Consider the following 27282-nt stretch of genomic DNA (forward strand, 5'->3'; position numbering starts at 1 on the left):
AATAATAGATAACTCACAGGACTTGGGTGAAGAGCAAATGATATATAAGCAAGTCCTTTATAAACTTAACACTGCATCTCCTGGCCACTCACAATGTCCACAGAACAGCAGCAGCACCTAGGAGCTAATGTGGATTTCAGGCTCCACTCCAGGTTCTACCTACCTGCTGGGTCAGAATCTGCATTTTAACACGATTCCTACATGATCTGTAGACGCAGTAAAATTTGAGGGCTGCTCAATTCCAAATGAAGTACAGACAGACACACCCACTGAATATACCACACCATTTGTTAACCTTCAGTTCACGATCCTTCTCACACAGGAAGTCTTTCCCGATCAAATGAGAAAATGCAAGGTTCACGTGAGACAGCACCGTGGAAACAGCGGGCTTCCCAATCCTCTCAACGCCTGCTGTCTATCTGACCTCGGGCAAGCTGCTTCATCTCTGCAAACTTCAGTTTCCTTGTCTCTAACAGGAAATACCAACCTCTCTAACGGCTGGGATGACTGATGGAGGTAATGGAAATGAAGGATCATGTGCAGAGTATGGCACATTCAGAAAATGATACTAGTTTGTTTTTTAAGCAGTTCACATGCAGATGGCTTCCCAATTGCCATGAGTGTGTAATCTTGGAGCTTGTCTATGGGTTCTATGTAGGTTATAAGGGAAGAATGGGAATCTCTCCTTATTCTATGTCTGGAACAAATTCCCATTTCACAGAGAGCTGGATGGGAACGCTGCTTTTAAACTACCATTTATTGGTTCCTACTATGTGCCAGGGGCATGTTAAATAAAGTGAAAGGATCTGGTCTTTGCCGACTCCACGCCAGTTCCAGGCCTGTGGCACATAAGGTGGGCAGGGGCTGGAACAGCAGAACAGAAGGAGGGGAAGGGGCTGGAAGGAGAGGGAGACGGTTAAGGAGCAGATGGGCATGCTCGGACTCATTTTGCCAAAGTTTATTTCAATCTGGCTGCATATTTTCAAGCTTCCAACCGAACAAGCTCAAAATTATTGACAATCCCCATAGCTGCTCTCTGTGCTCAGCCCCTTTACTTAAATAAAGGTGCTTCTACAGCATCAAGGACCTCTCATCACTAAGATGATTGTGGCTCTTCAGAGGGAGACGTGCCAGGTAACAGGCGTCACAAAATTACAGACTGACATTCTCTAAAACCCCTTTGAGATTCTGATGAGCATTATATCGTGTACCCCCCTCCCCCCAAAAATAAATAAATAACCACACCAGAGACATAAAACTCTGCATACAATGTCGGCAAGGTGGGGATTGCCAGCCCTTAAAAAAGACTCAAGAACCTTCCACTTAACCTTCCTAAATTTAAGGCCCATTTGCTTCTCTTCACAAAGATCTTTGAGAACCAACACTCATGTGCATGCGCTGACACACACACACACACCACCACCACCACCATCAATCATTTATTCTCTCTAGATCCAGAAGCAGAATAAATTAACATTTTCCTGGCAGCAAAGTGGAGACATGTTTTTGTCTAGAGATTCCACAGATTAAATCATCAAGTGCCATAATCCACCTCCCCCTAAGGCAGGAAGATAGACAAGAAAATTTGAATATAGCTATCTAGGCCCAGCAGGAAGCGATAAATTCCCATCTCAGGACGCCCTGGCCCACTGAAAAGCCGTGTGCTTCAGCCTTCCTCCTGGGAAAAGTGCCCCTCTGATCTAATTGACATTGTTCAGAGGAAAACACATCTCTGCAGAAAGTGATGGCTTTTTTGTTGTTTTTGTTTTATCTGTGTAGTCAGAGAGACCAGCGTTGCTTGAAAGCCATGGACCACTTCCATTTTCTCCTTTGTTTATTACTGTTTAAGTCAATATTCAAAATGGGATCTTCAATCCCAAGTTAAGCATTTTGGCTCCAAACCTCAGCCAAAAAAGAGACCAGTGGTTACAGGCATGGGGCCCATGTGGAATCTGGTATCTGGATTTGGTTGAATACTGGCTCACCCCCTTTCTCTGAGCCTCAGTTTATTCACACAGATAATTGGGTAAAACAAGCACCTACTTTGTAGGGTGGTTGTGAGGATGAACTGAGATGATCTCTGTAAAGACCGTACACAGCGCCTGGTACATGGCAAGTGCTCCATGGATGTCTCAGAGCTCTCAGATTCTAACCTTAATGACTGAACACAGAGTGCCTGAATCCCACCTGCTCCTTCCCCTCAGATGTCCTATCTTATCCCACACCATCTGGGTAATGCGTTGTAAACAAACGCTACCAGACTTGGCAAACATTTGTGACTTTCACTCAGTTGGAGTTTTTATTTTTTATTTATGTATTTATTTTTTGAGAGAGAGAGAGAGAGAGAGAGATGGGAGGGAAACATCAATCAGCTGCCTCCTGCATGCCCCCTACTGGGAATGAAGACAGAAACTCGGGTATGTGCCCTGACTGGGAATCAAACTGGCAATCTTTCAGTGCATGGGACAATGCCCAACCAACTGAAATCCCCTTCTCCCTTCTCCTGGCCCCTGGTAACCTCTACTCTACTTTCTGTCTCTATGACTTTCCCTATTCTAGTTATTTCTTGTAAGTGGAATCATATAATACTTGTCCATTTGTGTCTCACTTATTTCATTTAGCATGTTTTCAAGGTTCATATATATTGTAGCATGTATCAGGATTTCATTCCTTTTTATAGCTGAATAATATTCCATTGTATGTAGAGACCACATTTTACTTGTCCATTCACCTGTGAATGGCCACATGGGTTGCTTCCACCTTTTGGTTACTGTAAGTAATGCTGCGATGAGCATTAATGTACAAAATCTATTTGAGTTCCTGTTTTCAATTCTTTGGTGTATAGACCTAGGAATGGAGTTACTGGGTCATATGGGAATTCTATGTTTTACTTTTTAAAGAAACATCAAACTGCTTTCCACAGAGGCTGTACAATTTTACATTCCCAGCAGCAATGTACAGAGTTCCAATTTCTCCACATCCCCTCTCTCTAGTTTCTCTCTCACAATGATGTTTCTCTCTCTCAAATCAATAAAACAGGTCCTCAGGTGAGGATAAAACAAAAACAAAATATTAAAAACCTATCCTTGGGTGAGGATTGAAAAAAAATTTAGGCTAATCAAAGTTTACCCCCTAAGGTTAGAAAGGGGGCTGGAAAGGGACTACCTTCCCTGGGTTCATGGGAGGGTGAACTTCCAAACAATAGATGTTGAAGGTACTAACTAATCTGTAGGTGTTTCACTGGTGCTTCAGAGCTAATGTCATTTAACTTCAAATGCAAATGATAAAGACCTAACTGTTTTTTTCAAAAGAAGAGATTATCAATTCACACAATTGGAAAGTCCAGGGATAGACACTGGCTTCAGATATACAGAAATACTGTGGTCAAATACCATCACCAAGACGTGGACTTGCTCCCTCCAGCTCTCAGCTCTCTGTATTGGCTTTATCCTAAGGCTGGCTCTCCCCTGTTGCTGAGAGCATAACCAAAAGAAAGTCCCAAACCTAATTGGCCTGGCTTGGATCACACCACGACTGTTGCACAAATCGCGTGGCTGGGTAATGGAATGCTCTGATTGGCCATATGTGGATCACATGACTCCCCCCATCATGAGGTGAGGATGCAATATAAGCAGGAAGGGTCATGGATGCTGGATTTGCAAAATTAACAAATGCATCCTACATAGAAAAAAAAAAAGTATGTATTTCTGATCTCTAGGTAAAAAAGTATGTATTTCTGAGTATTTTAAAAAAATGCATCGATTCATTCCACAAACATTTGTTGAATGCAAACCATGTGTTAGACACAATGAATTGGGGAGGTAAATAACACAGTCTCTTCTACAAAGGAAGCTAATCCTCTGCCACTAACCCACTGTGCGAACCTGAATGAGCTCCTCAACCCCTCAGAATCTCTGGTTCATCATCTGCAATAACAGGAAATGGTTGGAGCGCTTCATTTCTGAGTTCCTTTCCAATTCTGTATTCAATTCATTCCATGACTTCCTTCCTGCAAAGTGCTTTGAATATTTTTTGTAGATGCTACCAATCAGACCAATGTGATTCTACTTGCTTGGTTGGTTACTCACCACAGAGGAACAAATGAAAAAGTAATGAAATTAAGTCAGGCCCCTCTGTGACTGAATGATGGGACTTAGGCATCCAGAGTTCACTGGCTCTGGCAGCCAGACACCTTGTGGGTGACCGAGGTGAGGAAAACCAGTGGAGAAAGAGGGGTCTAGACAAAGCATGGTTCTTTCCCAGCTCCCAGCTCCAGCCTGGGAGAGCCACTTCGAAGCCACGTCTGCAAGGGTGCTTAGCCAAAACTCAGTGGTACTCCGCAGACTGCGAGCTAAAATCAGCAGTGGGTGTGAAGCCGACTCCTTCAGAGTGATTGCCCTGCCCGGGAGGTGCTGGCTTTTGCTGATTACTGGCGATGCCGCCTTGCTATGAAAGGGTGTCGGGTGCTCAAAATGCTTAGTGACCCTTAAAGGACAGAATGTTGTAGCTAAGCCCAGTGCATATGTCTGCTCTAACAATCCTTTATTCTCTGCCCAAGGGATGTGCTGACAGCCTGCGCATGAGGAGTTGTGCAGGCTGGGCACTGCACAACTTTAGGGACACCATGCAGATTACAGGCTATGGAAGCCTAGGTAAGTGATGCCCTCTAGAGTATGCAGTGCTCAACCTACACAATCAAAACTAAGGCAAAAAGGCTGCCGTGACAGTAATCCAGAGATGTTCAATCAACTAACACATGATTTTTATATTGACTAATATACTGATATTTTGGATATATTAAGTTAAATGAAATATACTACTTGTTTCATCTGTTTCTCTTCACTTTTTTTTAATGTGGCTACTAGAAAATTTAAAATTACACATGTGGCTTGTATTATGTTTCTACTGGACCATACTATCTTAAAAGGTATGCAGCAGGATTGTGCCCAGTTGCCCACAGTGGTAACCCATTCTCCATCACACCCTTTTCTGCCTTTCTTCCCTTGCCAGTCTCACTTGCCTATTCCCTCACCGAGTTACATGGGATCACCTCCTAAATAAGCTAACTGGACCCAAACCTTGTCTCAAAGCAGGTTTTGGGGGTAAACTAAAAAACAGACTTGCTATCCAGAGGGAACCATGCTGATAACTACCTTTCCTTATTGCTTATATGCTCAACTTGTATATGATCCATGGAGAAATAAAGAAACCAACACATGAAAGAAAGGTCAAATACCAGATTTAAATAACAAAAGGTATGCATGATTACCTGCCAAGTCAGTGGTACAGAGTAGGTGCTAAGAGCTTCAAGGAGAAATGATAGTAACATGGAGTGGTGTGGTTGGGGAAGGAGATTTCTGCTCCGTCCCATAAGATCTATGGGCTCAGACTGCTGCCAAAGAAGGGGGGTTGTGAAATGTGAAGTTCGAGTGACTCACGGAATGACTTTGACGCTGATGACATGTGCTGCGTATTTTGTGGGAGTACTTTTTTTAAATCCTCCCTGAGGATATGCTTTTTTAAAATTAATTTTAGAGGGAGAGCAAGGGGGGAGAAAGAAGCATTGATGTGAGAAACATCAATTGGTTGCCTCCTGTATGTATGCCTTGACCAGGGATCTAACCCACAACCTAGGTGTGTGCCCTGACTGGGTATCAAACCTACAACTTCTTGGTGTATGAGACGATGCTCCAACCAAGTGAGCCACCGGGCCAGGGCTGTGGAAGTACATTTTGAATTGCACTGTGTGTGGGAGTGGGGGAGGATGCTACATTTGATTTTCTTATTTCATTCATTTCCCCTGTGAACAAAGCTGGCAGGAGGAGGTAACGCAGTCTATCTCAAACTAAGCACACCTTCCAGAAAGGGATCAACAGCTCTACCCTTTTCCCATTAGCACCATGCTTTTTGTGACTGAGATGAGCAATAGTAAATGTCGCCACAGGAGGGCAAGCATTCATTCCAGGAGCTTTACTGACCACTCACCAGGTGCCAGGCACTACTGAAACAGCAGCTCAGAAAGCAAAGAGCAAGTGTTTTGTAGCTTTCAGGAAGAAGAAACACCCCCTGCATGGGTCAGTCCTTTAAAATAAGCAGTAAATAAGCCCCAAAAGTACATAAAGGAAATAATTAGAATTATTTCCTAAAGGATACTGTTCCCCTTTATAGAAAGGAATGATATCTATTTTAAAAATTCAATTTCTTACAATTCACTGGGTAAGCCAAAGAGAACGTATATGGATTGAATCCTACCCACGGACTTCCACTTTGCAGTTTCTGTTCAACACAAACTCCCTGGTTTGAAATCTCATAAACTTAGAAAACTGAAAGACGTAGACATAGGTATTTTTCTTTCCTATTTCACAGATGAGGAAATTGAGGTAGAAAACAACATCTTAACCTTCAATTTTTTGGAAAAGAATGCAACCCCAATCACGTTACCCAGTATACTAAATTAAAAACAAACATTAGACAATTCAACGGTTTGTTAGCATTTAGAAAAGGAATTCACTATAGAAAAAGTATATCATGGACTGAGCACAGTACCTGTTATAAGGGTGGGTATTCTATAAATGTGTACTGTAGAAACTGCTGAATGAATGTCAACTTGGCCCCATATCATGGCTGTGTATCACAGCAGTGCAAAATAAAGTTGCCTGAATCATACCAACTCAGAATTGTGCCAACAAACAGCTTACTATCTATCAGTATGACATTTTCTCAGCTTCAGTTTCTTCATCTGTAAAATAGGAACAATATCTACCCTACAAGTTAGAAGGATCCGAGGCAATACAGTATACCATACACATATACACAATTAAAACATATATTATGTATAATATATATAGTGCCCATTATTCTAATCACATACAAATTATTAGGTTGAATAGTCAGGGAAATGCAGTAGAGATAGATAAGGTTTAATGGAAAGGTCACAAGTTTTAGAATCAGTCCAAATTGAGTTAGAATCTAGTTCTGCCACTTAGCAGCTTGGCTACCCTGAGAAAGTTACTGAAACTCTTTAATAATTCCTACTCCTTCATAGGGCTACTGTAAAAATTAAAAATAATAGAGCACCTTCCCTGGGTCAGGCACTAAGCCAGGCCATTTGCTTAGTTTGGTTCACTTAATTTATGTACTGTGCTTAGTACTGCCTGTAGTACTGGACTATAGTAAGTGTTCAACAAATAGTAGGGAGTGTTATCAGCATATCTGATGGCAATGGGGCACTTAACATTGCTCAGGAGGGCCTTGTGAGTATAATAGAATTAAGTGAGTTAGTAAAGCTTGAATATACCATGGAGGAAATTTTGGAAAATAGTTGAAAGTCAAAAGATGCTTGAATGATCATTTAGAACTGAGTCAATAAATTTTTTTTCTGTAAAGGGTGAATAAATTTTGGCTTTTGGGCTGAAAGTGTTGCAACTACTCAAGTCTACCTTTTTAGTGTGAAAGCAGTCATGGATAATACATAAACTTATGGGTGTGGCTGGGTTCTAATAACGCTTTATTTATACAAACAGGCAGCAAGCTGGATTTGGCCTGAGCCGTGGTTTGCTGACCAGTGGTTTAAAAAAAAGGGGGGGGGGGTGACAAGCAATGGGACAAAGTATGCTACTATGTTCAAGGAACCTACTGCACAAGCTCTAAAACCCTTGGAATTTAACGCCAAAATCAGGACCATCATGGCAGGTGAGATAAAAACAAAATCACTAAAGTGATTTTAGGCCACAAAAGCCAAAATTCTACCCTAGTCTGTTCTGGATGGGCCATGCCATGGTCAGTTTTGGGCAAAGTAATGTGAATTGAACATGTTCAACTGAGAAGAGTGATAAAACATCCAAGCAGTGATGGCTTGTGTTTCATGTGGTGTGTCTGCCACCCCACCCCACCCCCAATCAATTGCTAGTGGCTGCAAGCAGACTGCATGGACAAGGATTCTGAGACCTCACAACTGGGCCTAGAGAATGAGAGCCACGATTGATTAGTAATGCCTACAAGTGGGGAGAGCAGCGACGAGTGTGCCACACAATCAACATTGCTAAAGCCATATCACATGAGGATGGACAGGTAGTAAATAAGGGGAATTATTTATCCCAAAAGTTGTATAACCCAAAATATAATTTTCTTCAAGCTGGCAAGATAGTACTATACTTTCTAAATAGTAGTCTGCTCTTGTTAATGGACATGACATATCCAAAATAGTTTTTATTACAGTGAGCAGCAGGGGGGCTGGGCTAGAATACCTCTAAATATTCTTCCCAGCCCTGCATGAGACTCTGACTTCCCAAGATGCCTCATTGTACTGTCACGGCTGTGTTCCAGGTGGCTTAGTCTTCCCAACAGCTTTGCTTAGAAGGCATCATAAATATTGAAACATAGTTTAGGCTAAAATTTTTCATGCTTCTCAATTCATCCACGGTTCAAAGGTGGGTTTTGTTTGGCAAGAAGGCTTATTTTTTGGATGTGGGTATGTGCACATATAGCAAGCATATAAACCCACAGGCATTATTTTATAGACACAACATTCAGACCTTCAAGGTGGGTGTGTGTAAATTCCTCCTCCTAAATCTTGACACTCTGCTCTGAAGGCAAAGCCTGCAATTAAAGGCCACTGACAGGTCTTTAGGCACAAACCAGCAGCTTTGCAGTAAGTAAGGATGCACTAATTATTTTTTGTAAATGTTTTTATTGATTTCAGAGAGGAAGGGAGAGAGAAACATCAATGATGAGAGAAAATCACTGATCGCTGCCTCTTGCATGCCCCACACTGGGGATGGAGCCTACAACCCAGGCATGTGCCTTGACCGGGAATTGAACTGTGACCTCCTGGTTCATAGGTCGACACTCAACCACTGAGCCACGCCAGCTGGGGAATGCACTAATTATTTGGGAAAGACCTACTAATGTTCTAGTGACCTTATTCATAGACTGTGACCTTAGAACAGCCGTGGGCAAACTACGGCCCGTTTGAAATGAATAAAACTAAAAAAAAAAAAGACCGTACCCTTTTATGTAATGATGTTTACTTTGAATTTATATTAGCTCACACAAACACTCCATCCATGCTTTTGTTCCGGCCCTCCAGTCCAGTTTAAGAACCCATTGTGGCCCTCGAGTCAAAATGTTTGCCCACCCCTGCCTTAGAACCACAGTGACTGAGACAGACAATGTCCCCTTCATTGTCTCATTGAGCAAGAGGCTGAATGGAGTCACAAAAAGTCCCAGAGAGAGGTAGGGGCAGGCAAAGCACAGGGTTTTAAAGTAAAGAGGGTTGGTAAAATACACATCTGTTTTTCTCTTTTCCATGAAATCCCACTGAAACCACTATAAAAGTATTTGTTTTTGCCGAAACTCAGTGGATAGAGCGTCGGCCTGCGGACTGAAGGGTTCGATTCCGGTCAAGGGCATGTACCTGACCTGGGTTGCGGGCACATCCCCAGTGGGAGATATGCAGGAGGCAGCTGATCGATGTTTCTCTCTCATCGATGTTTCTAACTCTCTATCTATCTCCCTTTCTCTCTGTAAAAAATCAATAAGAAATATATATTTAAAAAAAAGAGTCAAAAAAAAAAAAAAAAGCATTTGTTTTGTGTGTGTGTGTTTTTAGGTTTAAACCTACCAGAATGGAGAAAATAGGTAAGGAAAAACCCAATGTAGAGAAAAAATACACAATGTAATCTTAAGCCGAGAATCACGCATTAGCAGCACATAATCAGAAATAAAGGCGCCTCTAGAAACGAAGGTGAAGGCAATGGGACTGGTTGCAATTTAGTTTAAGAAGACCTGCTTCCCCTCTTCATGCAGCAAGACTGCCCAGATCCCAACCTGGCGAAAGACTGGGGATTTCTTCCCCAGAGAAGGTAAAGCAAAGGGTCTCTGGATTATAGGGAATGAAAAATAAAATTTTTAAAAAAGGAAGAAAATAGCTCTTTAAAAAATTCTGGGCATTAAACATCTAGTTAAACCAGCCAAACTGTCAGTGAAGTGAGTAAACAGAATAAAAGTATTTTCAATCCTGCTTGGTAAGTTACTGCAAGGTATATTTTACCAGAATGGGGGAGTAAAGTTGAGAAACAGGAAGACAAGAGAAACAAGAAATGATCCAAACCCAAGGAGGGTGAAGGGGAGCTCCACTATGGTGGTGAACAGAGACCCCAGAGGAACAGCTGTGTGCCAGGTTGGGGGAGGGGGGGGGGAGGGAGGGCAGCAACCAGTCCAGAGTGGAACAGATCAGAGGTCCCCAGTGCTGAAATCAATGGAATGCCTGGTGCATCTGAATGTCTTAGGGGGGGATTTAGACATCTGATGAAGAGTTTGAGGTTGAATTCCTAATAAGTACACAGAAAACCAACAAACAACAAAAACAAGAAAAAATACGATAATTATTAACTCCTGGGGGAACGCTGTCAAGGAAAGAAAAAGCAATCATAGTTTACAGCACGGCTCAGCTGTGACTGGCGTTTACATAGTCATAACAATGTAAGCACTCAATACTGACCTAATCAGGATTATAAAATAAAAATATTGGGAGAGTAGGGGATGATTTCCACAGTGGTAATTCAATAGAGATGCCTAGAACAAGACTATCTAGTATTAGTAATAACTAGCTACAGAAAGAAGTTTAATACCAAAATAAGCAGCTAAAAGAGGCGAAGTGGTTGCTTCTGGGAGGAGAAATGAGAAAGCAGGGGAATACTATACTTTGCAGAATCCTTTGACTTTTTAAATTACACATGTATGTATTGCCGAAACCGGTTTGGCTCAGTGGATAGAGCGTGGGCCTGCAGACTGAAGGGTCCCAGGTTTGATTCCGGTCAAGGGCATGTGCCTGGGTTGCGGGCACATCCCCAGTAGGAGATGTGCAGGAGGCAGCTGATCGATGTTTCTCTCTCATCGATGTTTCTGACTCTCTATCTCTCTCTCTTCCTCTCTGTGGAAAATCAATAAAATATATTTTAAAAAAATTACACATGTATGACTTTGATCTTAGAAATTGATATGCTAAAATGAGAAATGATAAGACAATAGCCAGACATTCATTCATTCCATAAGCAGTTAATGTATTACGGTACACCAGTCCCTGGGAACAGAGGTGGGGCAGATCCACTCCCTGGTTCAGTTCAGTAGGTCTCTCAACACAGCCTGGAGGGCAGCAATTCAAACTCCTCCCTAGTGAGGTATTAATAAAGACAGATGCCTGGATGTCTGCCTATCTTAAATTTAAAGGTTTGTAGCTAGTGGCTTCTGTTGGCTTGCCCTCGGGTAGCCTTGGAATGATGTCATGGGATTGTTAGCCTCAAGGCATGATGGGGCATGAGCAGGTGGGGCAGACAACTCCTAAAATAACGCTAGCCTCTAACTTGGGCAGCCCTTGGTTTTCTGATGCACTAAAGTGGCCTAAGGCTTGTTTCAAGCATGAAGGGGCTTGTTTCAAGGAGGAGGGTCATTGTTCTGGCTGCTTCACTTGCATGATTTAAACCTCACAATAAATCTCTTGGTGGCTATTATTATCCCCACTTTCTAGATGAGGAAACTGGAGCCCAGAGAGGTTACATGACTTGCTTAAGGTCACACAACTTGGAAGCAGCAGAATTTACATTCAAACCCAAGTCTCAAATTCATGCCTTTCAAGCCTCAAGACTGGAATTCTCAATCATGGGATTAATAGTTATAAAACCTGGATACTAGATTGTGCTCCACCAGCTGTGATTAATGGCAAGTCCCTTCCCTTCTCAGTGTCTGTTTCATCTGTGGAAAATGGAGAGGGTTTGTACTTTGTACTTCGGCAGTCTGTTAGGATGGGAGAAGCCAATGGGAAAAGGAAATGTGTGAATGTGGTGCAGGAATGAACACTTTCCTCCTCTGAGCCTCAATTTCCTCATCTGTGAAATCAGAATCATTAAAATATATGCACACAAGGTTGCTGAGTGTATTAAATAAGATCATGTATGAGAAGTACTTAGCACGTGGTCAGGCACATAGTACATGCTCAGTAAACATCAGGCCTTATTCATTCCTATTATTAAGGTGCTTACAGAGCCCCACCATACATGGATTCCTGAAAGCTTCCACTTCAAGTTAGGTCAAAGTACTATTGGCGGGAAGAAAAATTATCAAGGCAGAAGAAAGGGAGTTGAACAAAATTACTAACAGGAATGTGTACTATTGCCCTTTATTGGTTTTACATACAAGTTAGTTTACGAATACTTTCAGGAGCATGTAAGTGTGAAATTGGAAAGCGTCACTGCAGGAATGCCAGGAGCTACCACACTGGCGATATAAAAGGGAAGGCAGAGGGAATGGGGGTGGGCCAGGGGAAGGGAGCAGAAAGGAGAAAGGCAGAAAGGTAAGGAAGGTGAGCCCAAGGTGTGCAAAGACAAAAGACACCAGCCTGGGGAACAAACTGATTTTAAAGTTCAATGCTCATTCATCCAAATTTATTGCTGAATACACGCTCTTATTTGACTTTATAAACACGTCCTCCATTCTCCCGCCTCTGTGCTTCACTCAAGCCATGTCCTCTGTGTGTAATTCCAATTCCTAGTTAGGGACACTGCTCAAGGCCCACCTAGTTTTCAGGCCAAGCTTGAGTTTTATTTTGAGAAGAAAATGTAGCCGAAACCGGTTTGGCTCAGTGGATGGAGCGTCGGCCTGCGGACTGAAGGGTCCCGGGTTCGATTCCGGTCAAGGGCATGTACCTGGGTTGCGGGCTCATCCCCAGTGGGGGATGTGCAGGAGGCAGCTGATCGATGTTTCTCTCTCGTCGATGTTTCTAACTCTCTATCTCTCTCCCTTCCTCTCTGTAAAAAAATCAATAAAATATATTTTTTTTTAAAAAAAAAAGAAAATGTAAACCATTCATGGTTAATAAGAATATAGACATTGGGTCAGCAAGACCTGCTTGGGCGATCCTAAGGCAAGTTTCTTAACCTCTCTAAACCTCAGTTTCCCAGGCTGTAAAATGCAGATATGTAATCACAACCTTCAGGGTTATAACAAATAATAAATGAAATCATGCATGTGTAGTGCGTGACCATCTGCTCAATAAATGTCAGTTGCTATTATTTTCTCTATTGCCCACATTCCAGTCCAATTTTCTCCAGGCCTCGAGTGTAGCTCCCATTACACTGAACTAGAATTACTGCCCATTCCCACTGTCCCAGAGGGAAGGAACCATGCTTTCATTTATCTCTGAATTCCTGAAAACAGCCTGGAACACTAACACACAATAGGTGCTCAATGAATGTCATCTGAATAGAATGCAATGACTATAACATTCTCATCATCTTTAGTTCAAGTGGAAGGAAAAACATTCCCAACAATTGGCTACAGGTGACTAGATGATCCTGGCAAGGTTTCCAGTCTAGTTTGACATGTGAGGCTCCCAGGAACCCATTTTATGGTGGGGAGGGGACTCTTTTGCACCAACAATAATGAAAACAAACAACTAACATGTATTGAGGACTTACTATGCTCCAAACACTACTTAAGCGCTTTATCTAAAGGTGCTTTATCCAATTCTTAAGTCCATTTTACAGAGGAAGAAACTGAGTAGTGTGGCCAACTGTCCCATTTTGCCTAGGATGTGCCTGGGAGGCAAGATTTTCAGTTGCTAAAACCAGAAACGATCCAGGCACACTGGGATGTGTGCACCCCACCACTGACGCACACCGATGTTGAGTAAATGTCCCAAAATTAATAAGTGCTGTCAGGATTATGAATCCAGGACCCAATCAACTGTACTGCAGGCATAGACAGAGGCAAAGGTGAACCCACTGGACAACAAATTAAGCAGGTTCTAAAGTGGTCTGTGGACAGCTGGTTTGGCTCAGTGGATGGAGCATCAGCCTGCAGACTGAGGGGTCCTGGGTTTGATTCCAGTCAAGGGCACACGCCTGGATTGCGGGCTTGATCCCCAATAGGGGTTGTGCATGAGATGGCCAATCAATGATTATCTCTCAACATGGATGTTTCTATCTCTCTCTCCCTCTCCCTTCCTTTCTGAAGTCAATAAAAATATATTTTAAAAAATAAAGCGGACTGTCCATCATACTTTCCAGCACAGAGTCTAACACAAGTTGGTACTCAAACGATTCTCCCAACCGTGTTCTAGTCATCCACTGCCTGTGGCTAAAAAGTTGCACAAGTCACTTAAAATCTCTGGGCTTCAGTTGTTGTATCTTCAAAATAAGGGGGCAAATTAAATCAGAGATGGCAAATAAATGGGTTCCCTTGCCCATGGCAGGCAGAGGTAATTAAGCTACTCCTTCCCACTCTATCTGAACTTGGGCCTCAGAATCTTTCTCAACCCAGCACTCTGGGCATTCACATCCCACTTGTAGGAGTTGATGCTTAAGCATGATCTCCTAAGCTAGACCTTTACCTTCATAGTCCGTTGGCACTAAACTAGCTTCCTGAGATTGTCTTGGTCTCCAGATTTGGCACTAGACTAATATCCAAGAACAAGAAGCAGACAGATCGCAGCAGCAATGCAAAGGAAGGGACAGTCCCTAAAGATTGGTCACTCCCTGCAGGCAGTCCTGTGCAGCAGTGACCGACAGCAGGGACTCAGAATCCTGGATCGCCATTTACTGGTTGTGTGACCTTGGACAACTTACTTCACTTCTATTTCTCCATTTCCTTAAATATAACATGAGTGTGATAATACCACCTACCTCATGGGGTTAATATAAGGATAAGTAGGACTTGTATGCATGCATATAAGCATAACCAATGGACATAAGACACTGGGGAATAGGGGAGGCTAGGGGACTGTCTAGGGCGGGGGGATAAAATGGACACATATGTAATACCCTTTGTAATACTTTAAGCAATAATAAAAAAAAAATAAAGATATATACTCATCAAAAAAAAAAGGATAAGTATATAGTATGTGCAAGTATATGTGTGTAGAAATCTTTAGCACATCGTGCTATATGCGTTTAATAATTCAGAATTCTCAAAACCATTCTCTGAGGTACATTATTTAATAGATGAAGACACTGAGGTTCAGACAGATTAAGATGCCCAAGGTCACACAACTAGTTAAGCAGCAAAGCCAGATTCAAATGTTAATTCCAAAGCCTTTGCTTTGCAGTCACACTGCATCTCAGTAAACACTCCAATACTTATTAGAAGAATCAATGACGAAATGGAAGTGCTTATTGATTATATACAGGGGCCTGCCGACCCGGGACCGCTGTCCTCAGTACCTGCTTGTTCCCTATTGGCACTGCTTTCCTACTGAATCTGAACTATCACTTACTTTAACCCCTTGCCCAGGCTCATAATTTGCATAGAGACAGATCATGGCAACAGATGTGAGCATCAGCCTACAGACAACCAGAACACCTGCTGAGTCTCCACTTTTGAGAAACAGGAGAGGACCTTTGAGATTGATTATTGGTCTTCTCTCATCAATAAGGCTAATTTGTTATTTTCTAGATCTTTCAGGGAATTGAGCAAACAGATTAGAGAAAATGGGTAAAGGGATTAAGTACCTAGGTATATATGTGCTATCCTATCTCCCTTACTCCCTAGGAATTCTCCTAAACTTACTGTATATATATTTTTATCTTAATCATATTCACAAAAACACCTATTCTTGCTAACTCTAAAATTCCTAGCCAATATTTTTTTTTCACCATTCTATTGTGTCCAAAGAGAGTGAGCTGGTGGCCATGCTTCTAGTTCATTCCATCTAGTGCCTTATTTTTGAAAACAGAAAAGGTGCTTATAGCTTTACCAAAGATGGGACTTGTGGAATTTCAACTCTAGTGGAAGAGACCAGAAATTGGTTCCATTCCTGCCTCTGCCAAGGTCTGCAGATGCAGGCTGCTGGTTGGAGCTGAGCAGGCAGTTTAAAGCAGGTGACACAGAATTGGTGTGTTCTTTTCAGTGACCTGTCACACTGTAGGACACGACATGAAAAGGTCCACCAACGTCCAAAGAGCAGCAAGAAATAGGATGTCTGACTCTCCAGCTACATTTTTAGAAACCAGTCCAATGGCTCTTGCCTCTCCTTTATAGACGATAAGAGAGAAGTGATCTGGAAAATTACAGATACGTTTTCTCCAAAAACTCTCTTGTTGCTTATTAGATAAAGTAGGCTTCATCAAAACCTATTACTCTTTATATTCTAAACAGTGCCTTCCTTTTTAGAACTGTTGCACTCATGCCTTTTCAAAGGAAAGCAACCTCTTGGCCAATAACTGTGGCTCATTCAACTCTATTGCCAAGAGAGAAACCCAGTTTTCCAGTAGGAAAAAAGGTCCTAGCGAATAAGTGTTTTTATCTCTAAAATTTGCTCTGTGAGCGTGTGTATATAGGAGGTGAGAGCAGATAAAAATTTGCCAGGGAAGCAATAAAGGAAAAAGATGAAGCTGGTGAATGCAATCCTATATAATAAAAGCCTAATATGCAAATCAACCAAACGGTGGAATGACCGGTGGAACAACTGATCACTATGATGCTCATTGACCACCAGGGTGCGGACACTCAAAGCAGGAACTGCCCCCAGCCCACAGGCCCCAGGCCAGCCAAGGCGGGTGCCAGCGGGGGCCCCTCTGATTGTCCTGCCGGTAGCCTCACAGATCAGCCCTGATCACCCGCCAGGTCTAGGGACCCTACCCATGCACCAATTTGTGCTACCAGGCCTCTAGCTTTAACATAAAGGGTTTGGGAACTAGAGAGGGTAGTGGTTAGGGAATCTGGCTTAGAATCTGAAAGCTCTGGACTCGGCTTAGTGTTTTACTTGGAGAAATTACTAAGAATCTATTGCCTTCTCTGAAAATGGTGATAACAGTGCACTGTCTGCAGGTTTGTTATAAGGTTTAAATGAGATAATGCAAATGAAGGACACAACACCAGGAGCGGACACTATTATTATTAACCAGTGGCCTTTCTTTGCACATCATTATGCACTAACACTATTTGACAACTAACATTCACAGAGCACTTAACGATGACTAGGCACAGTACTGAGTTGTGGGTTTCATAGGAGAATTGAGTCTTAGGTTAATTATCTTAATAAGTCAGCCTTAAGTTTGGGGGTATTAGTACTCTTTTCAGATTGTTAAGATCGGGACGATGCCTCCTAAGAAGGGTTTAGTAGTATCCAACAAATACAAAGTACTCAACAAAAGGCACACTAACGTCAAGGGCGAGCCCCATTAGCCTTGATCACCATCACGAGGGTGAGAGGATTGACCCGAGTCTGTTTCTTCCTCCCCCATTTAGCCACAAGCTTGGTGCCAGCTCTTACATCCCCTAGCCTAGACCAGGGACTTGGGCTATTCTGGAACAACTATGGAAGGACCCAGCAGCTCAAGGAGCCAGCACTCAAGAGTTTGATGGTTAAGGGGATTAGAACAGAGAAAACTAGTCAGACTGCCAGTTACCCTAACAAGGAGAAATAACCCAAAGGAAACTGATAATGCTTCTTGATCTATATGCTGGTTCCGAGGATGCGTTCGCTTTGAAAACACTCAACAACTTCTACAGTTAAGGACTCTGCACTCTTCTGTAGGAATGTTATGTTACAATGAAAGATTCTAAATAGTGACCGCCCCGCTCCATTATTCAAAGCGTAAAACCAGCCCTTCCCAATGGGTGTACAGCACAACAGGTCAGTCACCTGGGGCAGCAGGCAGCCTCATCAGCTTACCCCACAGGTAAGAAATAAGATGTGTGGTTTTTGGTAAGACGAGGAGATACTGCTCTCGAGGTCCATCCAAACAACACCCTCCTCAGTCACACAAGTTTACCTCAAGGTTCCTCCTGGGTTCCGTGCCGCTGGGTCGGCCAGACTCCTGATGACCCTAGGAATGAGTGATGGCCACCATGTCCTATCCGCAACAGCCCTGCTCAGCTCCTGCAGACTCATACCCGTGGCTTCTTTTATGGAGTCAGTCCATCTCACATTGGGTTTCCTCTTCTCCTGCTGCCTTCTATTTTCACCAGCATTACTGTCTCTTCCAAAGAGCTCGTCTCCTCACGATGTGCCCGAGGCAGGGCAGCTTCGTTTTGTCATTTCTGCCTGCAGCATGTTTCGGGCTTAACTGGCCCTAGGACGCACCTACTCATCTTTCTGGCGGTCCAGGTATCAGAGGGCCCTCCTCCAACACATTATTTCAAATGACCCAGTTGTTTTTTCCCGTCAGCCTTCTTCACTGTCCAAATCTTACATCCGTACATAGTAATCGGGAATGCAAGGTTACCTATCTGAGGTCAATTTTATTTACTGAATTTTTAATCAGATATTTTTATCCTCTCCAACAAGGAGAGATAACACTTCATTTAAGGGTCAACACCCCTAGACTGCTCTTTATACCACTGAGAGTTAGTCTTTGACATCATTCCTTATCATACTCTTTAGAACAAGCAAATGCCTAGTGCACCCCTCCCCTCTCCCCAATTTCAATCATTTATCAAGTCAATGGATATAACACAGACCACATGCTGGTTTTTTCTTTGAAAGTTTATTGTTATTAAAAAAAAAAGCCTATACTTTTTTATACTTTTTACATTTTTACATTCACCTCTCAGAACATATAATGGTACCAGGTAATGGTGTTATTTTATAAAAAGCCCACCAGCTGCTTGAAATGGCTGCAAAAAATTTTTTTACCATGTTCTGGTAATAAAGTGGTTTGAACTCTTTGGAAAAATTGGTGTAACATTAAATAAGTACCAATATTTCAAATTCCCAGATTAGAAACAAGATTTTTAAATCAGGAGGAAATTTAGTAAAATTCAAGGCTAAAGGAAAATGGTAATAGAAAAACAAAAGAATATTGTAAAAAATAGGATTTCCCCCCCGCCAAGTTAGATTTAAAAAAATTGCAACCAACCCTCCCCCATATTTCTCTTAGAAAAGCCACCCAATGCTGAGCACAGGGTCCCCCACATAAGTATAAAGTAGCTTGATTTGCAGATCAGCCTCTGGATCGTACACTGGCCCCAGTTAAAAGTTTTTTAAAAAACTAAGTTACATTAGGTAATTAGACATCCACAAATACTGGTATCTAATCAAATGAAAATATCCTGGCTTTGGTATGGCTACCGAAATATGGAAACTGTTCAAGAGGACACTGGCTTAGGGAGAAAAGGAGTTGGAGAAATATACAAAACCCCCAAAAGGAGGTAAAATAAATACTCGGACACGTGGATAGCAAACACTGTGTACTCGAGACAGATGCCTCAAGCTGAACAAATGTATGAACAGGTTCTTGATCAGAATTACACAAATCCAAGTTCTTCATCAGAAACACACACATACAGGTTCTTGATCAGAAGTGTCTGGACCAACCTTTATCAAAGTCACTTTACAGAAAATAGTTGAATTTGGGAACTCATCTGTACCCTGGGTCTAGCGAGAGACAAAACTTTTGGAATAAGAATGGCCAGCTGGGCTAAAAGCCAGCCCCCTCTTATTATAGGAGTCACAAAGTCTGTGTTCCCCTCTCATTCATTTTGCCCATCACAAAAGTTCCTCCAGCTCCTAACGAATGGGCTCTTCCACTCCCAGTCACTGCAGGGGCATCTGAGAGGTTGAAATGCTGAATTTTCATCTTTGGAGTAACTAAGTAAAAAACTAATAAATCTTCTGGGATCAGGAACATACTTTACTGTGCTGTATGTCACGTCTAAATCACATTTTCCTTCATTTTCAGTAGATCATGATTTTAAGAGTTGTGAGAACACTGAGGGGCAAAAGGCAGTGATGGGGCCAAGACCATGCCTCCCCATGGCCTCAACACCCTCAAATTTACAGAAGAGAAAAGGTCAAAGCATCCAGATACTGGTCTTCAAATAGTTACTTCACAAAATCACAAAGATGCCACCAGGCAAGGCAGGGGAAAAGGCAATTTGCTGCACAATGCTGAATCCCCAACAGTTATCAATACAATCTTTTCCCAAAAAAAGCAAATTCTGGTGTACTGTTAGGAAAGTAAGCTAATGCAATCATTAAAACAAACAAACAAACAAAAAAACTCTTTGATGGCAACACATACTAAATATATCTAAAAAATTTCCATCACAGGGCACTAGATGACAACCAGTACCTGCTATTACAGGATGTTACACACACCACAATGACAATTCAAGCAAGAGAGAAACCCCAAACAGCCAAGGCTGCCAAGAAGAAACAAAACGTGAAGCCCCTCTTTACTGTGGACTTGGTTCACTGAAGTCAACATTCTAATAATGGGAGGTCCTGGGGGCAGAGAACAAACACCAAAGGCCCAGGCAACTTTTGATGAACAGCACTCTGTATCCTGTTTTTAAATGAGACTCCATCACCAGAATAAAAAAATGAAAAAAATAGATTATAAATTAAAACAAAAATATATCTGTACAAGTCTTTACTCCGAGTCAGTAAGGTTTGGTCTCTGTCGAAGGCAGGACTTTGGAGGGGATTTACGTGTCATCACAGCCCCATGACTTGCGACTTGTGTTGGGGTGTGTACATCGAGAGACAACACAAAGGGAATCACTTGAGACCAAGGGAACTACGTACAAAGGTTTCCTAGGACATGTCAAGTCTACTAATTGCCCACAGAGATGCTAACACATGCTCTAATCCCCCAAACTTGGTAAACATCGTAAAGTGGCAACTAGAATATAAAAAACTCCATGACCCAGCAAGTCATTTCTCTCGTTGTAGGAATGAGGAAAGGGTGCAAGGAGTGAAGGGGAGGCTGTTTCATCAGAATTCATTAGGAAGAGTGGGTTTAGCGACAGCCTTCTGTCCTCAACCTGGGCCAGACCTCCTGGGCCAGAACTCCAGGAGGCTCTGAGTACCGACAGCAAGGTTCCATGGGTTTGGAATGGCCAATGTGCAATAATGGGATCAGTGACAAGAGTGCAATTTGAATTATGAGTGAGAGTCTGTGGATAACTGCAGACTCTCACTCATCAATCTCCCTCCCAAACTTCGATACATAACCCAATAATCAGCGTGTGGCAGGTCTCTTCACCTATCGGCAGCAGGGAAAATTAGTTGCAAATGAAACGATCTGAAATAACCACTTCTTGTTTCCAGCTCGAGCTAGAACAACTGTGTGTAAATAAAGCACTTGTTCATTAAATAACATTTAAAATATGGTATCTTCAGCACATTATGAATATGAAATGCCCCTCCCCCCAGCCCCAATTACTTCAGTGCACATAGTCCCTTAGGCAAATTTTTCTGTCGTTCAGCCAGTGGAGTGGATGGCATACGCCAGATGTTCCACAAGGCATTTATTTCTCTGAAAAGGCTGAGAGCCAGCAGAATTAATCTTCTTCTGCTAGGACCTCTGCCCCAAGCTTCTGGGGAAACACTGAATTAGGCTCGACAAGGGAAGTAGGTACATGATCCACTACTCAGATTCAAAACATGAAAATCCATTGTTGAGTGTATCCCTTCCCGCTCCTCTTCATGGTAGAAAGACCTAAAGATAATCAATTTAAAAAAAATGTCCCTTCAAACTCAAAGGAAGCTTGGGGCGGGGGGGGGGACCACAAAGCCAAAAAAAAAAAAAATAGTAAGTAAGTTAAATTCCCAATGCGCCTGAAAGTAAAATCGTCTTATGGTCTTATGGCGACGGATGACTGGAAGAAGTCGAGGCAGTAAAGAATGAAACAAAGATGGGAGCGACTGGCCACGAAAGTGCCTTGCAGAATCCACAACAGTGTTCTCCATTGTCCAAGGCCAAGGAGCAATTCCCAAGTTAAAAACTTTCTATTAGGAAGAAAACAAAACAAAACCAAAAACCACTTCAGAAAAGGGTCAAGGGAAGTAGCGCACTGTAGAAAGTCAAGCCGCTGACCTCCGGCGGATCACGAAGAGCCCGCGCTGAAGCTGGCCCAAGTAAATCCTCATCTTGGTGCTGTCACTGGTCTTTCTCACCCAGATCTGCAGAGAAGGAAAGAGAGAGGCTAAGAAGGAGTAAGTCTTTCAGAGCACAAAAATATTTGCATAAATTAGGTGTGGGCACAAAACTAGCAACCTCTTCCTGTCAATTTGCAAGGACTTCGAAAGCACCTCCTTGACCTTTGGCCCTCCTAAAGGCACACCTCCAGTGTACACAGTAGACATCAACCTTGAACTCATTTCTCCCAGCCATCTCTCTTACACCTTTAAGAAAATGGAGCCCTATACTCAGTGGACCCAGCATCAACCTGTGGACTGAAGGATCCGGGGTTCAATTCCAGTCAAGGGTACACGATCCCCAGTAGGAGGTGTGCAGGAGGCAGCCGATCGATGATTCTCTCATCAGTGATGTTTCTCTCTAATCAGTGATGTTTCTCTCTCTCTCTCTCTCTCTCTCTCTCTCTCCCCCATCCCTCTCTCTGAAATCAATAAAAATATATTTATTTTTTTTAAAAAAGAAAGAAAACGGAAAGCACAATGATACTGTGTTCCATTTGGCTTTGATCTTAAGGGCTCTTTTTGATTTGGTTTGACTACAGAGTTAATCAACATTCAAGATAGATTCATCAATATACACTTTCAATCAAATTAGGAAATATTTTGACAGTCCTTCACTCCAGACCATCTCGTTTTCCCACAGAGGAAATAGCAGGTTTTGCGTTTCACAGGCAGACACATTCTTCTGTAGAACTGAGAATGAACCCTGCAGCAGGGGACTGCCCGAGCTGACAAGCGCACTCAATAAGGACAGAAGGAGAGCTGGCACACCTGATCAAGGGGCTACTGTGGGCCAGACACTGCTGGTCAAGTTGAGCCTCCTCTGCCTCAGAACCTCCCCGCAACCCCCTGCAATGAAGTAAGTACTGGCATTGCGCCCCTTTTATAGAACAGCAAGGCTAAGTCGTGTGTCCTATATGAACCCTGGCATCTGACATCAAAGCCCTTACTCTTCTCCACTAACCCGGCCCCTGACTCTTTTCATCATTCTCTCCTGTGTTTAATCAACATACAATTAGATGGAGCCAAAAGCATTAAACTTTTTTTTAATCTGCATCACATATATACAAGTACAAGTTTATGGATATATCTTCTCCCTCCCCTGCTTTTTCAGATTTTAAAAAGTTTATTCTCAGTTTCCTCTCAGTTTCTTTACTGTGATTATTTAGCAACAGACTTTATTTTTAAACCAGTGTGTTGAACTTTAAAGTTAAAAGCCTCGCATGAAGCTGAATCTCTAAGGAACCATTTTCAACTAAAAACTGACCCCAAGGAGGGCTGAACTGGGAAGTCACCAACATGTTTAGATGTGCCCACCAAATCTGTACAAAGTAAAGTTATGCAAAGGCCAAGTAGCTCCACTGCCACTTAGGATATGACCGTGAACACGAGCTGGAATACTTCTAAGAAGTGAGAAATATTTTCCTGTTCCCAGAGTTGCGTGCCTCTGATGCACTGAGGCGTCTCCCCTCCAGGAGATATGTCTCAATGTCACTGTTTCCTTGTCAGATCTCATTGACACTCTATTATGTCAAAGGGTGACAATCTTCAACACAGAGACAGAAAAATCTAACTTGCATTTCTATTTTCATGAAAAATCTTGAAGAGTCAGAGAGAATAGTGCACTACATCTGAAGTTAGGTTTAGGTTCTAGGAGCCCACACGCTAGGTATAGCAGTGCACACGGCCATGCGCTAAACTCCGCTGTGAAATGACAACACTTGCTGAGCAGCAGATGCTGTCTATTAGATCGCCTGTTCTGGTTTTGAGTTGGCTTGAAGTGAAACACAGATCCTGAGCCCAGAGAAGAACGACATTCGTTTATCTGGAAGGCTCTCCCTAACTTCTAAGTAAACAATCATTGTGCAAACTAGTCACATTTAAGGGCATTTTCAATTCAGGAAGCTGGGAGAATAGAAGAGGCTTAAGTTATTTCATAATCCAGTTTCATTAGATTTGCTGTGCACTGGCACAAATAAGTTACAGAGGGTAGACACATAAAAATCAATTTTGCTGCAGACATCCTCGGACTGATAAAAGATGGAGCCAATCAGCTATTAAAGTTTAAAACTTTTTTTAACTACTAACAATACAGGTTACACATTGCTGACATCCTCCTAATGAAGGGCCATTTGGAGAACTCACAGGCCAGACATATCATCCTTGAGCATAAGCCTCTGAGATAACTTTACAACCAGTCCCCATCCTACAGCGGTGACGGGGGGAGACCAACACCTAATGGCACGAGCCTGGAAGCTCATTGTTCAGAGGCACAGCAGGACATGTCAGATTGGGATAACAGCAGGCAAGGAGTAGTGTGTGGGTCAGATCAGACCAGCACCCATTTATTGAGCACTTACTGTGTGCCAGACTCTGTGCCAGATGTCTCGATACAACCTCACAGCACGAAACAAATCTATCAGTACACATAAATGTTCTAGAGAAAGAACAGACAAAGATGGAGTATGCTCCACAGGCAGGTTCCATTCTCAGTGGATGGTTACCTTAAAAAAGCAGCAGGGTTTGAAAGCACAGAAATCACAGACTTGCCTTTTGTTCATTCCTGTTGTCTAACTAGTGGTTCCCAACTCAATTACTGCACAGATAGTGCACAGATGCCACAAAGAACACTATCCGCATATACCGCAGTCAAGCAAAGTAAGGAACCTCCAAAGGTGATTTTGCCTATGTGTAGTTTCTGCCTGAAAGCACTGAATTTAGACTCTAACCCACATATAACCCATGATTCCACTGTACTTTCTCAGTGGCCCTCCCACTGCAGGTTGTCACCTTTTGCTTTCCTAAAGGGTGAGGGAGTTTGGTCCCTACCTCATTGGCTCCGACAGAGCTGATCACACAGCTCAGTTTCTGGTTGTCCTTTGACTCCAGATAGATGGCTTGGCTCTTGTGGTACCTGCCAAAAACAGGACACAAGTTTATTCCTTTAACCACTTTATTGAAGTATGACTGAAATATAAAGAGCTGTACACATTTATGAGTTTGGGGATAAGTATACACCCGTGAAATCATATCACCATCAAGGCCATAGACATACAGGTGTGGACAAAAGTCAGTTTACAGTTGTAGGCGAAACTCGGTTTATTTTGCATTACTATTTATTACTATTAACCTGCATTTGCCCACCCATGTATATATCACCTCCCAAAGTTTCCTCCTGCCCTCTTTATTATGATTATTATTTTTTTGTGGGTTTTTTTTTTAATATATTTTATTGATTTTTTACAGAGAGGACGGGAGAGCGATAGAGAGTTAGAAACATCGATGGGAGAGAAACATCGATCAGCCGCCTCCTGCACATCTCCCACTGGGGATGTGCCCGCAACCCAGGTACATGCCCTTGACCGGAATCAAACCTGGGACCCCTCAGTCCGCAGGCCGACGCTCTATCCACTGAGCCAAACCGGTTTCGGCATTTGTGGGGGGTTTTGTGATAAGAACACTCAACATAAGATCTACCCACTTGAAAAATTTTAGGTATAAAATACAGTACTGTTAAAGGCACAGATATTTTTAGAAAGGAAGGAAGGAAATATCACCAGAATAAAAAATGTAATTAAAGAAGACTTAATTGATATTTGAGGAAGAGTCTGGATTTCAGATATAATTTAAAGGCTTCCATCCTTGGGTTAGATTAGATGATGACCTCCTAATCTTCTAAATTTAACTTATATTCCTTGGTCCCTTTGCAGTCAGGGAAGGGGAGGGCAAGAAAAGGGTAGGAAATTAACTCTATATTTGGGGTTTTTTAAAATATATTTTTATTGATTTCAAAGAGGAAGGGAGAGGGAGAGATAGAAACATTAAAGATGAGAATCATCGATCTGTTGCCTCCTGCATGCCCCATACTGGGCATGTGCCCTGACCAGCAATCAAACCGTGACTTGTTTTATAGGTCAACGCTCAACCACTGAGCCATGCCCCACAATGAGCTGTATTTACTTTTTTATTTGGACTATATGACCTCGTTCAAAAAGTAAATTATAATTTTTCAAGTAAAACTTGGTTTCACCCCAAAACATTCAAGGCTGGATAGATAAAACAATAGAAGGGCTTGAAAAACTGGTCTGGTATTTTCTATTTGTCCAAATAAATCATCGACAAGAAGGAAGGCCAAATTCAGCCTTTACTTTGGTCACTCATTCAACAAACACTCATGACTCACTCACTGTGTACTCTATGTTGGAGACTGGAGGCAGAGATTGAACAAGGCAACAAGGTCCCTGCTGCCATGGAACTTCAAATGCAATGGCAGCAAAGGAGATTAAGTAATCCCAACTGACCAGCAGCCACTAGGTGATGTGCACCAGAGTATCTAACGTGGCCAGTCAGTCAGGACAGTTGCTTTGAATGTAGCAGACATGACAGACACTCCCCTTTCAGCCTCTATATCTATTCCCCTGGCCTATAGTGAAGGACGACCTTTGACTTTACAACTTCAGGGAGAAGGCCGAGGGTGAAAATGAGGAAGCCAGGGAAAAGCCCAGTGGGACAATAGCAGCTGCCACAGGATGAAGGAGCAGCTGCTGGATTACCAAAGCAACTAAACTGCTACTGGCAGCCCTGGCCTGCGCCAGTCCCTGTTCAGTCAAGAACATCACGGTTGGTTCATCCTGGACACACAGATCTGGCTTAACAGACCCACTAACTCAAGTAAGTTCCACCAAAACCAAAATGCATCTCCCGACAAAGCACTGCTTCTTATCATTATTTCCATAAAAGAAGCAGACTATTTTGCTGGTATAATAAAGTAATCTACTGCCAAGACATTACAGTAAAGGATGTACTTCACTCCCACAATCAGCTTTTTCCAATCTAGGCTCCAAGCACTCTTTAACCTGCTACTTAGGAGTTGAAAACTCAGGTTTCCAAGTGAATCGACTTCCTGAAAACACAGTTAAAAGAAATTGAATCATAAATGCAATTAGAACAGCAAGAGTGGTTTAGATCCAGCATCAAAGTGGCTTTTGGCCAGAGATTAATTGGTAAACTGGGTTAGGGACCTTCATTATGCTGAATACCTAATATCGCAAGGTTTACTTGCACAGTGCATGAGGAAACTCAAACTTCTAAGTTTCCCTCCCCCATCTAATCCAACTGCCCTATATAAATAGTTAGAATAAAAATATAGAGGGGAGAACATTCACAGTTATTCTATAGGGACTGTGATTTATTAGAGTTAAAAACACAAGATAATAGGCACCTAGCCTCAAGTCATTCTGATACTACTTTCTAAATACTTTAATAAAGCAAGGTCATGGATGTGGTGCAGAAGTATATTACTAGTGTGGAAACATGCTCAATATACTGTTAAATAGAGGAAAATAACTATGTCCATATGTTCC

At 42.4% G+C, this 27282-nt stretch overlaps 1 protein-coding gene across 5 annotated transcripts in view; it reads right to left on the reverse strand.

The window, feature by feature from the left end:
• The window catches only part of SUDS3 (SDS3 homolog, SIN3A corepressor complex component), a 120157-nt gene that overhangs the window by 60346 nt on the left and 32529 nt on the right, over positions 1-27282 (reverse strand). For 3 of the 5 annotated variants that reach the window (XM_059676763.1, XM_059676764.1, XM_059676761.1), the window contains 2 exons: positions 24749-24833; positions 21819-21904 (listed from right to left, as the gene is read on the reverse strand). In XM_059676763.1, the coding sequence (XP_059532746.1) occupies positions 21819-21904; positions 24749-24833 (171 nt within the window). Of the gene's footprint in view, positions 1-18463; positions 21905-24748; positions 24834-27282 lie in introns of those variants that run through there. The other 2 variants (XM_059676762.1, XM_059676765.1) reach the window with 2 other exon arrangements.

Source organism: Myotis daubentonii, chromosome 19 (assembly GCF_963259705.1).
Source record: "Myotis daubentonii chromosome 19, mMyoDau2.1, whole genome shotgun sequence".
Classification (NCBI taxonomy): domain Eukaryota; kingdom Metazoa; phylum Chordata; class Mammalia; order Chiroptera; family Vespertilionidae; genus Myotis; species Myotis daubentonii.